General features: G+C 45.1%; 1 protein-coding gene across 1 annotated transcript in view; it reads right to left on the reverse strand.

The window, feature by feature from the left end:
* The window catches only part of LOC141114585 (protein spire homolog 1-like), a 34,942-nt gene extending 21,870 nt beyond the window's left edge, over positions 1–13,072 (reverse strand). The window contains exons 1-5 of the mRNA XM_073608377.1: positions 12,847–13,072; positions 10,987–11,018; positions 8,494–8,673; positions 5,568–5,693; positions 367–426 (exon numbers count right to left, since the gene is read on the reverse strand). Coding sequence (XP_073464478.1) covers positions 367–426; positions 5,568–5,693; positions 8,494–8,673; positions 10,987–11,018; positions 12,847–13,072 — 624 coding nt within the window. The remainder of the gene's footprint in view (positions 1–366; positions 427–5,567; positions 5,694–8,493; positions 8,674–10,986; positions 11,019–12,846) is intronic.
* Between the last annotated feature and the right edge of the window lie 4,737 nt (positions 13,073–17,809).

The following is a 17,809-nucleotide window of genomic DNA, read 5'->3' on the forward strand; positions in this document are numbered from 1 at the left end:
AAAAGAAAAAAACAAAAAACGACTAGTATTTGTTGTGGGTGGAGTAGTGTCCCCATGGGAAAGATTTACCTTCTGCCCTGGTGAGTGGTGACCATCACTAGAACAGAAAAGGATGAGAGATCAATATACTACAGTTGTCCACAAACAGGAAGGAGAAATTGACCAATATTCTCACCTGTTTGGGTGACCATTAGCATTTTCAATTAGCTTTTGAGATCTTCCATTTGTCTTCAAAAACAAATGGAAACATCACCCAAGGACAATCCTGAAAAGGCTTCTACCCACTCTAATGTTGTATAACCGTTACCCACTATTTAAACTAAAGGTTTTGAGAACACAAATGCCTAAAATAAAGCAAAGCCTTACCCAGTTCTCAAAAACCACAGAGTCATTGCTCTCCTCCTTGCTTTCCAGTTTCTTCAAATTCTGAGAAAATAAAAAGTTTAAGACAGTTCAAACTAGTAAAGTCTTATCTGGATTGAAGGCAGGCCTTAATTGACTACAAGCTACTGCATTGTCACCACTGAAGTGTAAGGCCATTTAGTATAGAATGTGGAAGGGTTACAAGTCTGGTTATTGCCGTCTCTTAACTTTGGCAACCATTGTTTTCACTAGTGAAAGTGATGGGAAAGCCAAACTGAGTTGTCACAGAACAAGGGGTGAAGAGTTTCTCCAGTGGGACAACTGTTCTGGTTTCAACTGTCAGATATACCCTCTTGCTTTGCAGAGATCTTTGTTCCTGCTGAGTCTAAGATGGGACGTTTAGAAAAAACGTAGCACTATACAAATAGGGGTCTTATTCCATCGCCTACTCTATCCAAAATGAAAAGTTTGGCTTTACATACACTTTTAAAGAGTACCTCCAGCAACAAGAGAAAGCAATGTGACCTGGTGCTACCTAGAAAACAGCGCATCCATGGATCATATTCAGAGTTTTTAATGAGACGACAGCCTACAGTGCTCCAGCATCAAACATGTAGACTTCAGAATCCCAAGATTGTACATGGGGAGGAACAGTGTACAATACCTGGCTAACCAAAATGACAACAGCTTCATGCTCCAGTACTCTTGACATTTTGTTCAAGGCAAACCCCATTAAGTACCGAGAAAAACCTGTACCACCACTGCTGTACAGCAGACTTTTTTGACCACCCCCCCCCCCCCACATCATCATGCAGAATTACCTTTTTGAAGTCTTTGCAATGGTTAGGCATACCCTCTACACCATCACATAATTGCTCAGTGTTGCCATGGTCACCAAGGGCAGTACCAACACCTCATAACTACCCTTTCTGGTTTTACGCAGCAGCTCTTGCACACATGGGAGGTACAAGGTATATGCAAAAAGGGGAGTTGGGACTTTAAATGAAGCAGTTGCAATGCGGAGGATTAAAATTGTAAATTTATTAATCATAGTAGAAATAGTAAAAATATTTTATATATACATACATATTTACTTGGCATAAAAAGTGCAGGCATACAAGATGGAAGAGTACATGCAATTGAATGCGTAATCATACTAAATAGGTAGTAGTCAACATAGTACAAAACAGTGGATAGCCTGCGGATGCCAGAGGTGGCATCTCCAGGAACTGGAATAATCGCATAATGACAATAATGGTATTAAAATAATGACATCAAGGTCCAGTAGATAAGGTAGTAGCATCAAATATAGCTTGACGCGTTTCGTGGATGATTTACTCCACTCTTCAGGAGCTGATGCGACATAATCCTGTGGGATATATACATAAGGTAAACCTCAATCTATGTAGAGAGGAATTAGGTAAAAAATGCTAGAGATGGTTGGCCAAAGAAAAACACACTTACCAACCCTGACACTGAGTGCGACGCATGGCAGATGGCACGGAGCGGGCCGGAGGCAATCGCTCTGCCACTGTTTTGCTTCAGCTTGGTCATTTGGCATGGTCTGTGTTGGGGCCTCTCTCCTCAGCGCGGGAGCTGCGATGCACCCTGTGGACCCTCCCCTTCCCTTCAGGGAGGTTCGGGTGGATGCACCTTCGCGCATCGGTGCCACAGGCCCTGCGTCATATGCGGGACATCGGCTTTGACGTCACCGCGCTGATGTTTGGAGCGTCATCTGCATGATCTACCGTTGGGGGGAGGGCTCCTTGGCGCCAAACACTGAGCGATTATTTAGCTCAGGTGCGGACACCGCTTTCCTCCTCCCGCAGGCTCACGCAGGTGGCGTTGGCGGCATGTATATATATGTGCCCCAGTCGGAGCTGGCTGTTTCTATGGCCAGTCTCCTTCTGTAGTTTCTGCATACTAGCTGCCTCCATCTTTGCTGGGTGTGCATTACTTACAGCGTCAGGTAAGCTTCCTGAGACTAGGTTCACCTTCCCTGTCACATCCTTGCCTTGTTCTCATTGCACATTTTGTTTTCCCCTATCAGTCCCACTTCATCCTTAATTCCTTTGTACAAATACCTACACATATTTTTATCTTTTTACTAGTCACTCCTTTAATCATATCCGTTCATCACATAATCTCCATTGTATTACCAATATCCCACATTTAGGTATCTCTGGGTACATTATTTCTATATATTACTCTACATAATCATTTGATTTTAACTATATATACGGATATTTAATATTTGTTTCCCAGATATCCCCCTTTTTTCTGACAAGTCTTATACTACCATTGGTCCTACCCCACCTTCTAGACACTGCCTTTCCATTACCTGGCGCAACGCAGACATAACATGCTGCCTCAGCTCCCGCTGCGAGGTCTGTTGCCTCCAGCCCGCTCCGTGCCATCTGCCATGCGTCGCACTCAGTGTCAGGGTTGGTAAGTGTGTTTTTCTTTGGCCAACCATCTCTAGCATTTTTTACCTAATTCCTCTCTACATAGATTGAGGTTTACCTTATGTATATATCCCACAGGATTATGTCGCATCAGCTCCTGAAGAGTGGAGTAAATCATCCATGAAACGTGTCGAGCTACATTTGATGCTACTACCTTATCTACTGCACCTTGATGTCATTTTAATAATACCATTGTCATTATGCGATTATTATTCCAGTTCCCGGAGATGCCACCTCTGGCATCCGCAGGCTAGCCGCTGTTTTGTACTATTATTGTTGACTACTACCTATTTAGTATGTTTACACATTCAATTGCATGTACTCTTCCATCTTGTATGCCTGCACTTTCTATGCCAAGTAAATACGTATATATGAAATCTTTTTACTATTTCTACTATGATTAATTTACAATTTTAATCCTCCGCATTCCAACTGCTTCATTTAAAGTCCCAACTCCCTTTTTGCATATACCTGATACCAGGATGGAGGCGACTAGTGCGCCTCATTTAAAGTCCCAAACTCCCCCTTATTACATGGGAGGTACAATGGCAAGAAAACATAAGGTAACTGGTTTTCTGCAGTTTGCCATAAAATGATCTGATCCTCGTCAAAATAGATAAATGTGCTTTGTTGCCTCAGCTGTGTTTTGCATCATTGTCATGCTGGAATAAACACCCATGACCCATTTTCAATGCCCTGGCTGAGGGAAGGAGGTTCTCACCCAAGATTTGACAGTACATGGCCCCGTCTATCGTCCCTTTGATGCGGTGAAGTTGTCCTGTCCTCTTGACAGAAACATCCCCAAAGCATATTTCCATGTTCGATGGTGGAGATGGTGTTCTTGGGAGTCATAGGCAGCATGCCTCCTCCAAACACGGTAAGTTGATGCCAAAGACCTTGATTTTGGTCTCATCTGACCACAGCACCCTCACCCAGTTCTCCTCTGAATCATTCAGATGTTCATTAGCAAACTTCAGCGGGGCCTGTACATGTGCTTTGAGAACGGGGACCTTGCGGGTGCTGCAGGATTTCAGTTCTTCACAGCATAGTGTTACCAATTGTTCTCTTGGTGACTATGGTCCCAGCTGCCTTAAGATCATTGACAAGATTGACAAGATTCTCCCATGTAGTTCTGGGTTGGTTTCTCACAGTTCTCATGATCATCGATACTCCCTAAAGTGAGATCTTGCATGGAGCCCCAGACCGAGGGAGATGGACAGTTATTTTGTGTTTCTTCCATTTGTGAATAATCGCACCAACTGTTATCCTCTCACTAAGCTCCTTGGCGATGGTCTTGTAGCCCATTCCAACCTTGTGTAGGTCTATAGTCTTGTCCCTGACATCCTTGGACAGCTCTTTGGTTTTGGCCATAGTGGAGAGATTGTTATCTGATTGCTTCTAAGCACTTTAAGAGTGCTCCCCAATCTCAGCTTGTTACCTGTATAGAAGACAGCTGGGAGCCAGAAAACATGGTAATTGATAGGGGATTAAAAACTTTTTTCACTCATTAAAATGAAAATCAATTTAACTTTTGAAATGTGCTTTTCTAGGTATATTTTTCACCGGTAAAACATACCATTCAAATTATAGGCTGATCATTTCTTTGTCAGCGGGCAAACGTACAAAATCAGCAGGGAATTAAATACTTTTTTTCCTCACTGTAGCTCTAAACCGCACTTCCAAACATTTCATTAATTGGACTCCAGATGTGCAAACTACTAACAATTCACTTTCGTAGTAGTTAGGCCAGACACCTTGCAAATTTTTGCCACTAGTGCCGGGACAAAGTCTTCTAGAGCCCGGGGCAAACATGCGAAATGACGCTGCTGACCAACTCCCCCAAGATGTATGAGAATTGTGTCACAAAAGTCCAAACCCTACCCCCCCCCCCCAAAAAAAGCGCTAATCTGCATGCTTACCCATAAGCATAATTTCCCCCTCGCAGTACAAATCCATCCCCTGCTGAAATCTCCCTCCCAGCACAAAAGAAAATCACCCCCTCTAGCACAAATCCTCTTCCCCTCAAATTTCCCCTCCAAGTAAACATCCTCTCCCCACCTCTAAATCCCTCTTCCCAGCACAAATCACCCCCCCCCCCCCCCATATCCCAACTTCTAGCACAAATAGCAGCTAATCCTTCCGAGCACAATTTCCCTACCTGCCCCCTCTACCATGTCACTTCTAGCACAACCCCCCCCCCCCAAAAAAAACCCCTCCTGGCACAAATCATTTCCCCATTCCCCCTGCCAACACATCCCCTCATGGCACCCCTCCCCCACTTCACATAATACCACAGTGCCCAAGGCTGCCCACCCCTTGTCCCGGCCCTGCCTGCAACCACGGGTTGACCCCCCCCAACCCCACTGCTGGGTTGGGTGCCCCCCTCCCCCCCCCCGCTGCTGAGTTGGGTGCTCCCAAACTTCTGCAGGGGATCTGGGCTGCTCAGCCCAAAATGCCTGGGCCTATTTTTTGTCCCAATCCGGGCCTGGAGACAAGAAATTAGAAATAATGTATCAGCTTAAGCACATTGTGTTTGTCTATTGTGACTTGTATGAGGATCAGATCATATTGTGGTAAACTACAAAAAAAACAGTTAATTCCAAGGGATTGACATGCTTTTACCCACTGTAAATGGCACCCTATGGTGGACTTTTACTGAACCTATTATCCGGTTATACACAGACTACAACTCTTCATTACACAAGACATTAAGTAATTGAATTCCAGATCACACTGTACCTGTTTAGATTGCTTTATGGTCTGCAGGAGATTGCAGATCTCAGCATGTACTCCATATTGCATGCGGCACACCGCTTTGTAGTGTCCTGGTGCATCAGAGGGAAGGAAAAGCCTTTCGACGCACTCCTGAAAAACAAAAGGATTCAGGCTGTAGAGCATTTAAGGAATTTTTCACAGATTGCTTCAAGGGAAAGGAAAATCCAGGCCTACTATCCACCATAGAGTATCACAAGACAGGCTGATCACATACACAAGACGTTAAGGCCCAAAAAAAGCCTTGTGAATAGCAATTATGGTACAGTTTAAAATGGGCCCTCCAAGTGTGTACAGAATAGTGGAAAAGTCTCAGATTTCTTATACAAATGTTCTGATTCAGTTTCTATTACCCAAGTTCTGGGGGGTTTAACATCTGTTCAAGTTCAACCCATCCATAATTAAATGGCATCTGCAAGGTTTCAATGCAGTAATGCTCAAAGTTTTGAAGATATTCCATATTTAGGTCAATAGAAAAATGGTTTATGAATACTCAATGTTGACAACTCTCAGCCAGTAGATGGAGCTCTAAGTTTTGCAGCCAGGGCCGGCTGTTGTGCGTTGACCTGAAAGTGGACACCTCCACTGGTGAAGATGCAAAGCCTTAAAAAGGCACAGTTGCTAAAACCTGATGTTCCATGCAAAATTAGACTCCTCTCCGAATGGCACCCGCTGATTGATGCTATAAGGAGAAAATTACCCACTAAGCCACCTTCGGAAACTGATACTTGAGGAAATGTTTGATTACTGGACCACCTGCTGTTCTCTGGTTTCTCCTGCCAACCCCTATGTAACCACAGGACAGATGTCCCTTAGATGCCCCCAGCTACATCACTAGCCTAGTCTCAAAATACCAACCTAATCATTCTCTTCATTCGCCTCAAGACCTCCTGCTCTCCGTTACCTCCTCTGCTCACCTGCAGGACTTTTCCAGAGCCTCTCCAATCCTATGGAACTCCTTACCCCAATCTGGCTATCTCCTACTCCATTAGCTTTCAGATGATCCTTGAAAACCCCTCTTCAGATAAGCCTACCTTACCCTACACCTATTTTCATTTTCTCCATCAATTCATCCACCACAGTTACCACCTTTTGTTTCACTTGACCCTCCCTTCTAGACCGTAAGCTCTGACGAGCTGGGTCCTCCGATTCCTCCTGTTTTGAATTGTATTGTAACTGTACTGTCTGTCCTCATGTAAAGAGCTGCGCAAACTGTTGACACCATGTAAATCCTGAATAATAATAATAATAGGGGTCAGCAGACTGAAACACAGGGCACATTCGGGGTTTAGGAATCAAAGACCTGAAGATTCTTCAGCGATCAATTGTGCTTTACTATGGCAGCATTCAAGGGCACTGGGAATAGGAGATGTAAGCACAACTTTGCAGGGAATAAGGTGATTAATAGATGGCATAAGCCTGCCAAAAAAGCATAAAGGTTGGTTGCTTCTATTGGCAAATTGTATAAAGTATGCCTGTTTTACAAGTACATCAGTGTATATGGCTCTAAAGCTGGCCATACACTAAAGGAGATTTAAACCACCCGAGTACATTGACCGACTTCGCAAATGTTTTGAAAGTACTTCCAAAATTTTGTTTGCGTTAACGTTCAGTTTATGGAATTTATAGACTTTCCCCAAACGAAAGCCACAATGTTAGACGTTGGGTTCATGAAAACGTTCCATACTGGACCTTCAAAGTGTCAATACTATTAAAAAAACAGATTTGAACCACCAACTTAAACTAAGCCAAACATTTTGAAGAAAAAAAAAAAAAAAAATACTAGTGTTATGCCCAAGCTTACCTCAATCCTAACTGAATGACATTTGCTTTGCTAGAAACAAATTGGCATGTTTTACCATAAAACCTGTTCGCTTTTCATCCCCCCAGTGTTGGTGATCATCCCCAACCTCTTTCAGCCACTCATTGCTCTGCACTGGCTGCCCGATTACAATGGTGGACTGTGCCTGTACAACACTCATCGGCTGCTTTTAGCCTCCACTAGAGGGATGCCATCGGGGGGGACAGCTCATACACACTTAGGAGGCCTGGTCATCCCTAGGGGCCCAGTCACCCTGGTGTCCCAAGCTGCTGGGAGGGGGTGTCTTTGCTGGATTTTGATGTGTATTTGCTGGATTGGGCTGTCTTTTCTGGAGGGGATGTCTCTTCAGTGAATTCGAATGTCTTTGCGGGATAGGGATGTCCCTTTGTTATATATAAGAGGCTGCCTCTTTGCTGGATTGGAATGAAATGGCAATGTGAAGGAAGATAGTGTGATAATTTTACCACCCCCCCTTTCCTTTACATGCCAATTTCACTGTGAAATGGGCATGTAAAGGAAGAAGAGGTGAAATGTAGTGGTGGCAGGCTTAATATTTCTTGGCCAAAATATATTGCTTACTGTTAAATCTTGAAAGCACCGATGACATGGAATACACTCTTCATTTTCATATATTAAGTTGTAGTGTTAAAATAAGTGGGAATGTGGGTGGTCAGGTCCAGGGGCCCCAGCCTAAAACGGTGTAAGAGGCCCCAAAACTTTCGATAGCTGCCCTGGGCATGGGGAGACCATGCAGGTGCCCATTTGAAGAAGCATTGTTACCCTATAACAGAAAGTAGTAACCCACAATCTTCATACCAGGATCAAAAAGTTTAATAAAAGCTGCAGAATGTAACGTTTACCTTGAATCTGAGAGATTGTTGTGTTTATATCGACTTTCACTTATGAAAAGGGTTTGGCGCGTTCATAAAGGACAAACATTCTGTACTCTAGCCCCAAAGAAAGTGGGACGCCATAAAGTAAATAAAGGGAAAATGCGCAAGCTAGAAGATAAAGCTGTAAATCGCATTTAACATCTCCATTTGGTAGTTTTGAGTTTTGGAGGGTACCTACCTTTGTAACGTCATAGAGGGTGATCTTCCACAACTCACCAGTGGGGGATGTGCAGTTAGCGTTCAGGCCGACCATGCGGTAGAGCAGATAGAGTAGCGGGTCGCTAAGAACGCGTTCCATGTCACTGCTGAGGCCCCAGTCCAGGGCAGAGTACACCACCTTCCCTAGCTGCTCAATAACCTGGTAGAGAAGACATGACCAGTTACAGGCTCACCAACAGTTACCCTTCTAGGTGCCCCCCCACCCAACTCCACAATTTTCACTGAAGGCAGCTCATAACAGACCTGAATCTGGTGCCAATTTTAAAGCAGTTGAGAAACCCTCACGACTTGGCTTGATTTAAATGCATAAGGGTCCTGGTGTGACTGTAGTGTTACGTTTATAAGGGTTGTGTCCAAAAGCCCCAACACATTTGCCATCAAGCTTCAGAAGTAGTTTGAGGTGTGCAGGAGCGATGTTCAGTCAGGTGAGACAGGTGAGGCAGGGTCTCACCTGCCATGAACATTACATTTTTTTTTTCAACTCTAGCTTCGAGGGTTGTAGCTCAGTGATCCGAGGTCAGACCCCAAATTTGAAGGGTAGATAGCTCCTACGACCTATGGTTCCAGAGATATGGGGCTCCTTGCATAGCCTGTCAGAAGCTACATACAGAGCAGCCAGTTTAAAAACACAAGCTGGCACACTGAGCCAGGGCATTGATAATGGGTCGTGGATGGGTATTCCAGCATGACAATGACCCACACAGCCAAGGCAACAAAGGAGTGGCTTAAGAAGCACCTTAAGGTCCTGGAGTGGCCTAGCCAGTCTCCAGACCCTAATCCCATAGAAAATATGTGGAGGGAGCAGAAGTTTCGAGTTACCAAACGTCAGCCTGGAAACCTTAATGACTTGGAGAATATCTGCAAATGGGTGGAACAAAATCCCTGAGACTACAACAAACATCTGACCTATGATCGCCAACAAGGGTTTCTCCACCAAGTACTAAGTCATGTTTTGCGAAGGGGTTAAATACTTATTTCACTCATTAAAATGCAAATCAATAACTTTTTTAAAATGCTATTTTCTGGATATTTTTGTTATTCTGTCTCACTGGTAAAATAAAGCAACCAATAAAATTATAGACTGATAATTTCTTTGTCAATGCCAAAACGAATAAAATAAGCAGCTGATCAAATACTTTTTTCCCCCTCCTTGTATGCATCCAAAGGTATCTTCATAGGAAAAATTACCAGTTACATTAAACTATTTCTACAATGTTCGACAAATTCGTTAATACGGAAATACCCGAACAAAAACCCGTTTAATTCGGAAATTCTGAATGATAAACTAATAACTTAACTAATACTAATTGGAAGTATTGGAAATTCCTTTTAAATTTGGCTGTTAGTGAACGTAACGAATACAAATTTATCCAAAGTCACGAATTATCCGAAACAAATGCCGCATCTAAACAAATGGAAAACGAATACAATTTTTTATTATATATTAGTTACGTTCCATTTGTTTAGATGCGACATTCGTTATTTCAGATAATTCATAATGTCGGATAAATTCGTATTCGTTACATTCACCAACAGCCAAATTTGAAAGGAAATTCCAATACCTATAATTTAAAAGTTATTCATTCGGACAGACCCCCCTTTCGAAAATTCCGAGCCCCCCCTTTCGAAAATTCCGAGCCCCCCCTTTCGAAAATTCCGAGCCCCCTCCCCCTTCCGAAAATTCCGATCCCCCTCCCCCTTCCGAAAATTCCGATCCCCCTTCAGAAATTCCGATCCCCCTCCCCCTTCAGAAATTCCGATCCCCCTTTCAGAAACTCCAATCCCCTTTCAGAAATTCCGATCCCCCCCTCACAGAAATTCCGATTCTCTAATTATCTAATTGTGATAATGAATGATTTGATAAAACGAAAAAAAAAAGTAATGAAACAATTTTTCGGCAGTGCACATATCAGCCCAGAAGTGACGTCAGATGTCACTTTTTGGGTCACAAGGGGAGAAGAGCGGATGCGCATGTCCGCTGTTCTCCTTTGCCCTCTAGCCGCAGGCACCCGCCCACGTCGCTCCTAGGCCCGCAGATCTGCACAAACAAATCAGATTTCAGGCATCACCCTGCAACAAAAAAAAAAAAAAAAAAAAAAAACATTTTTGGTGAGATACTCCCAATAGGAAATCACGTCTAAAGGGATGCAGACCCTGCAGCTTTCCTCAGAGCCCTGCAGGTGCTGCAGCTGATTGAGAATTATGAAACCACTCCCATTAGATTCACTTTCCCACGAACACAGGGATTTCTTCAGAACAAAAAGGTCGGAATCTGCAACAAAGTTTCTTATAATCCTTGTAATGTACACAGATCACCCAGAGAGTTTTTTTCTCTCAACAAAAGTGGAGTTACACTTTAAGCTACATTTTTCTAAAATGCATGTATTACCGCACAAATGTGATTGAACCCTAAATGTTTGGAAGGTAAGGCAAGAACAAAGCTGATGGTTACCTTTTCCTCCGATTGACAAGATCCCACCATACCTAGAAGGCACAGAACACATGGTTAGTGGAGAACATGAGAAAGTACAGAAAATCCTTTTCAGAGCAAAAAGCCTAAAAAGCAAAAAACATGCACAGCGAGGAAAATACTAAACAAGACATGTATATACTAAACTAGAAATATTGTTCATCACCAAGAGGGGATCTATGGAATTTGTTAACCACTTAACCTCCAGGAGATTTTACCCCCCTTCATGACCAGGCCATTTTTGCCATTCAGCACAGCGCTACTTTAACCGCTTCCCGACCGCCTCACGCAGATATACTGCAGCAGAAGGGTACGTACAGGCAGAATAACGTACCTGTACGTTGCCCTTTAAGAAGCAGCTTGCGGGCGTGCGCACCCGGCGGGAGCTCCATGAGCGTAAACGCGGGTCCCGCAGACTCGATGTCCGCGGGGAGGAAGAACGGGGAAATGCTGATGTAAACATGCATCTCCCCGTTCTGCCTGACACTGATCACCGCTCCCTGTAATCGGGAGCGGTGATCAGTGACGTGTCACAAAGCCCCTCCCCCCCACAGTTACAATCTCAACCCTAGGACACACTTAACCCCTACAGCGCCACCTAGTGGTTAACACCTTCACTGCCAGTCACATTTACACAGTAATCAATGCATTTTTAATTGCACTGATCGATAATGTTAATGGTCCCAAAATAGCGCCAAAAGTGTCCGCCATAATAAAAAAATAAAAAATAAAAAAAAAATCGCTGATCGCCGCCATTACTAGCAAAAAATAAAAAATGCCATAAAACTATCCCCTATTTTGTAGACAATAACTTTTGCGCAAACCAAACTTATTGCGATTTTTTTACCAAAACTATGTAGACGAATACGTATCGGCATATACTGAGGAAAACCTTTTTATACATTTTTTGGGGATATTATAGCAAAAAGTAAATATTGCTTTTTTTCTTCAAAATTGTTGCTTTGTTTATAGCGCAAACAAAAACCGCAGTGGTAATCGAATACCTCCAAAAGGCGGCTCTATTTCTGGGGAAAAAAAAATCACGTCAATTTTGTTTGGGAGCCAGGTCGCACGACAGCGCAATTGTCCGTTAAAGCGACGCAGTGCCGAATCACAAAAAGTGCTCTGGTCTTTGGCCAGCCAAATGGTCCGGGGCTTAAGTGGTTAACTTAATTGTGCAATGCTTACTCAATATATATTTACCATGTGCCAATCCAAGTTCCCCTCAGAAAATCTCTAAAGCCCCTTCTAATCTCACCCAGATAATATACCCCCTTCAAATTCAAGACCTTAACATTTAACCTATGGCCAACCAATTTCCATTAACACTTAACCTATGGCCAACCAATTTCCATTAACACTTAACCTATGGCCAACCAATTTCCAATGTACCCTGCCATGTAAGCCAGTGGTTCTCCCCTTGTCCTCAAATACCCCTAACAGGCCATGTTTTGGGAATTTCTCTTAGAGAAAATCGCTTTCCAAAATACCAAGCCATTGACCGATTTAAAGCACCTGCGCAAGATAAAGGAAAACCTGCAACCATGGCCTGTTGGCGGTAGTTGACAGGGTTGAAAATCCCCGAAGTAGGCTCTACCCATAGTTGCCTCTGTTCTGGGCCCATCTTGTGGCCAACTGGAGGAGCCTACATGGCAGCTTAACACTACTAATTGGAAAAAAAAAAAAGTTTAGGTTACACAGGTCATGATCTCAATTAAAAAATAGAATTCAAGCTAAATCTAAAAACACACAAACTTGCTGCAAGCATATCAAAAAGTCCATATAGTTCAATATAACCAGAAAAACCTCATACTAGGAGGTCACAGCCTACGTACCACTTACCAGCAGATTGAGCAAAAGAGACAGCTCCATCCTGGTGAATGAAGATGCTCTCCACTCCACGCAGCACTGGCAGCGGCCTCGAAATCTGACGGATCTGCTGGCACTTATAGCTGCATTGGTAGCACAGGGCCCAGGCCTGTTCCTCTGTGATGGCTTGTCCCGAATTCTTCAATATCTCTTTCAGCGTCGCCTTGTGCTGAGGCTCTGTGGAGCCCCAATCGGTCATTGCTCATGTGTCCCCCCTCCTTGAAGGGTCTTCACCAAACTTCCAAAAGCCAGAAAGTAGCTCTACAGTACACCAGAGGCCAATCATGTGGCTTCCACCAAACCTGAGCACTTGCCCCTGCCTGCCTTTTGTAGGCCCCACCAGGCCCAGCAGGCTGCAATTTCCAATCGGCTCCAATTAAGACCCAGAGTCTTAACCCCGTGCTGCCCTTGTGCATCACAGAGTGGCCGAATGTTCAGGTGATTACATAAGGACTTCTAAAATGGAGATGTCCATTACACCGTGGTTGAAATGGACATCATGGATAAGTAAGTCCAGCTTTCCAAACTCATGTCTAAAGGAGATGTAAATAATATTTGGACATTTAGTTTGCTAAAGCACTGTGTATCTTAAACTTTTTTCATAATTTTTTAATTACGCCCCCCCCCCAGTGATGGCTGAATGGCATTTCTCAAGGTGGGTTTCCTGATGCTGACAACAGCAGACCATGCCTGTGGAAATGGCCACTTGTAGTCTCCACCATAAGCCCGTGTGAGAGGCTGACAACGCAGGAACACAATTGGAAGACAGGGACAGAGGGTTGTCACCCTATTACAGGAAGCGCCTGGGCAAGGGTCTTCATGGCTGGATCACCAGGGGCTATTTTTAGGACGGGTTCACATACGCTATATTGTCAAAAGTAATGGGACGCCTGCCTTTACACACACACATGAACTTTAATGGCATCCCAGTCTTAGTCCGTAGGGTTCGATATTGAGTTGGCCCACCCTTTGCAGCTATAACAGCTCCAACTCTTCTGGGAAGGCCGTCCACAAGGTTTAGGAATATGTCTATGGGAATTTTTGACCATTCTTCCAGAAGCACATTTGAGAGGTTGGACGAGAAGGCCTGGTTCGCAGTCTCCGCTCTAATTCACCCCAAATATGTTCTGTTGGGTTGAGGTCAGGACTCTGTGCAGGCCAGTCAAGTTCTTCCACCCCAAACTCGCTCATCCATGTCTTTATGGACCTTGCTTTGTGCACTGGTGGGCAGTCATGTTGGAACAGGAAGAGGCCATCCCCAAACTGTTCCCACAAAGTTGGGAGCAACTTTCACAGGCAGCGGGGGTTACACACTCCCTTGTGTGCAACATTTCGGGGCAGATCTTGGGAGACAGCAGTGAATAGGGTGTGCCCAGGCTTCCACTCTTCTGGGAAGGCTGTGCACAAGGTTTAGGAGGGTGTCTATGGGAATGTTTGACCATTCTTCCAGAAGAGCATTTGTGAGGTCAGGCAATGATGCGGACGCGAAGGCCTGGCTCCTAGTCTCTGCTTTAGGACCCCTTTCACACTGAGGCGCTTTTTAGGCATTTTAGCTTTAAAAATGCGCCTGTAAAAAAAGTCCTGCAAGCAGCATCTTTGGGGTGGTTTGGGAGCGGTGTATACACTGCTCCCAAAAACGCCCTGCCCATTGAAATGAATAGGTAGCGCTGCCGAAGCCCCTGCAAAGCGCTTTGGCAGCGCCACAACATGGGCCCTTTTAACCCTAGTTAAAAGCGCCCCGCTAGCGGCCGAAAGGTGCCGCTGAAACGATGAAAAAGCACCGCTAAAACTAACGGCGCTTTACTGCTAACGCACTCCCGCCCCAGTGTGAAAGTAGCCCAATTCATCCCAAAGATGTTCTATGGCAGGGATATGCAATTAGTGGACCTCCAGCTGTTGCAAAACTACAAGTCCCATCAGGCATAGCAAGACTCTGACAGCCACAAGCAAGACACCCAGAGGCAGAGGCATGATGGGACTTGTAGTTTTGCAACAGCTGGAGGTCCGCTAATAGCATATCCCTGTTCTATGGGTTCCTCCACCCTAGACTCGATCATCCATGTCTTTATGGACCTTGCTTTGTGTACTGGTGGGTAGTCATGCTGGAACAGGAAGGGGACATCTCCAACCTGTTCCCACAAAGTTGGGAGCATGAAATTGTCCAAAACGTCTTGGTATGCTGACGCCTTAAGAGTTCCCTACACTGGAGCTAAGGGGCCAAGCCCAACCCCTGAAAAATAACCCCACACCATAATCCCCCTCCACCAAATGGTTTGGACCAGTGCACAAAGCAAGGTCTATAAAGACATGGATGAGCGAGTTTGGGGTGGAGGAACTTGAATGGCCTGACCTCAACCTCAATGGAATACCTTTGGGATGAATTAGAGCGGAGACTGCGAGCCAGACCTTCTTGTCCAACACCAGTGCCTGACCTCACAAAGGCTCTTCTGGAAGAATGGTCAAACATTCCCATAGACACACTCCTAAACCTTGTGGACGGCCTTCCCAGAAGAGTTGAAGCTGTTATAGCTGCAAAGGGTGGGCCAACCCAATATTGAACCCTACAGACTAAGACTGGGATGTCATTGAAGGTCATGTGTGTGTAAAGGCAGGTGTCCCAATATATGAATATACCTGGAATTGTTCTTTCTAGTATTTTTATATTTACTTGTGGTGTTTTTCCTTTCCATAAATTATTTTGTATTCATTTTCAACATACAAGAAAATTTGACTGCTCCATGAATCAATTCCATAGCAAAGCTCCCTTTCTCCTCACCCCTTCTGGAAGTGCTTAAAACTACACTTTACATAGTTTGTTTGGACCAACTCCAAGCTGGCCCAAACAAACTATGCCCCTCACTAACATGTGAGGCCGCTGGATGTGCTGTATATACTGTATATAGCTGAGGCTACATACAGCATACAGCACCGTGTTCCGGGTGCGAGACGCGACTTCCTGTCTCGTAACCCGGAACACAGTAGAGTCTATCTGAGCGGCGCTCGGCCGTTCATAGAAAGCGATGTATTCTAGCAATGAATACAAAGCTTCCTCCGATTGGCTGAGTAGAAATGATGGCTTATGACGTCACAACCTCTGACTCAGAGAGGCGGGCTGATGATGTCACAACCTCCAATAGACTCTATTGTGTTCCGGGTATGAGACAGGAAGTCTCGGCTCGCCCCCCGGAACCCAGTGCTGTATGTAGCCTCATACAGTGTATACAGCACATCCAGCAGCCTCGCATGTTAGTGAGGGACATCGTTCGTTAGTCTGAGTCAGCTTGGCCCAAATGAACTGCGCAAAGTGCGAAAAGCCGGAGTTCAGCTTTAATTACTGCCTGTGCTGGGCAAGCTCCTCCACCTCTTACTTTCCTACATAACTTTTTATGTAGCTGTCGGAGGAGGAGGGAAAGGGGAATACGGTCCAAACAAACGGCAACTGACCCAGCCTATAATTGGCCTTAACAGCAAGGGCGACACTTCTCAAACAACAACAACAAAGAAAAAAAATCCCAGCTCAACTTACCAGCCAGCCTGCAACAAACTAAATGGTGAGTGACAGCTCCGAGTCCGCTGGGGCTGCTGACATCACATCCAAGATGGCGGCACCCAGCAGCAGTCTCAGGGCTTTTAAATGTAGTGGTAACCCCCATCCCCCTCCCCCCCGTAGGGGCTGCTAAGTGATGTGGCCTGTCTGTCACCCTGCCAGGCCCGGCATTCACTTCCTAGACACTCCAAGAAGATGAACAGTCCGTTGGCTTTGTTTTATTTTACTTATTTATTTTTTTAGGGAATTTAACTTGGATGGGGTATGGGAAATATGGTATGCCCAGTGAAATAATAGCAAAGTTGCTAGGGGCAACTATGTACACTGCTTGTACACTTCTCCAGACTCCTCCAGCACAACTCTTCACTTCCTATCTTGTGGTTCCAGGAACAGCTAGCACACAGTGGTTCGGCCTGACACTGGCTCAGCCCGGCCTTAGCAATAGCCTTTTTGCAGGCAGGGGCCGCGGGCCCCTATAGTGTAACAGAAAATATGTAAAGTCTTGTTAGTGCTAGCTGTCCTTCTGGTGGACTACTACTCCCAGTCAGTCCTCTTCAGGCTCTGCCAGCCCCCCCTGGCTGCATCTGCCCAACTTCACTGCCCAAGACATTGCATTCCTCCCTACTGGCTCCACACCCAGCTCCGACTGTTTCCTCCTAGTCCTCTCTAGCATGTATCTCCAGTCCTCCTGACTTCACATGTCACTCACCAGCCCTCCTGGCTGCAACCGGTGGTTCCCTCCTGAAGACTTGCCCGGCAGTACTAGCACCTGCTGTCCTCTCTGACTCCTCCTGTGCCTCCTGTTCAGATCCTTCATGCTTTCTTGAAGGGCTCTGTCCTGCACCCGAGTCCTAGGCCCAAGGTCACCCCCCCCCCCCCCAGTCCAGGGAGCTCCCTCAAAGGCCCCAACAGCCTAGTACTCCATCCTTGTTTCTTCCACCCGACAACTCCTCCCCAGCTGGGCTGACCCTGGGTATTTCAAGGAGGCCTGCCCCCTGCCCCTCCTAGTTGGGGACTGATCAGGGCTCCCTGAAACACCCCAGACAGCTCCACCTTTCTTCCCCTCCTCTTCTTCTAGAATCCTCTAGAAGAAAGAGGGAGGTAACAGTGAGGTGATACTGTCTGTGAGTCATAGCTGCTACTCCGAGCCACTCCCAGCCGACACAAGCCAAAACAAACAGGCCTACTTTCTAGCTAGGCCTGCCTAAATTTACCTACACTTACCAAAAAAGAAAAATACACTAGCACCTACCTAGGTAGAGAGTGCTACATAAACATTTGCAGAAGGGCTTAACATGCTTAAAATACATTACATGCACATATAATCTTATAGGATTTTAGAAATGAATGATCTGGTGACAGGATCTCTTTAAGCCCAGGCTCTCAGAG

Source organism: Aquarana catesbeiana, linkage group LG12 (genome assembly GCF_042186555.1).
Source record: "Aquarana catesbeiana isolate 2022-GZ linkage group LG12, ASM4218655v1, whole genome shotgun sequence".
NCBI lineage: Eukaryota > Metazoa > Chordata > Amphibia > Anura > Ranidae > Aquarana > Aquarana catesbeiana.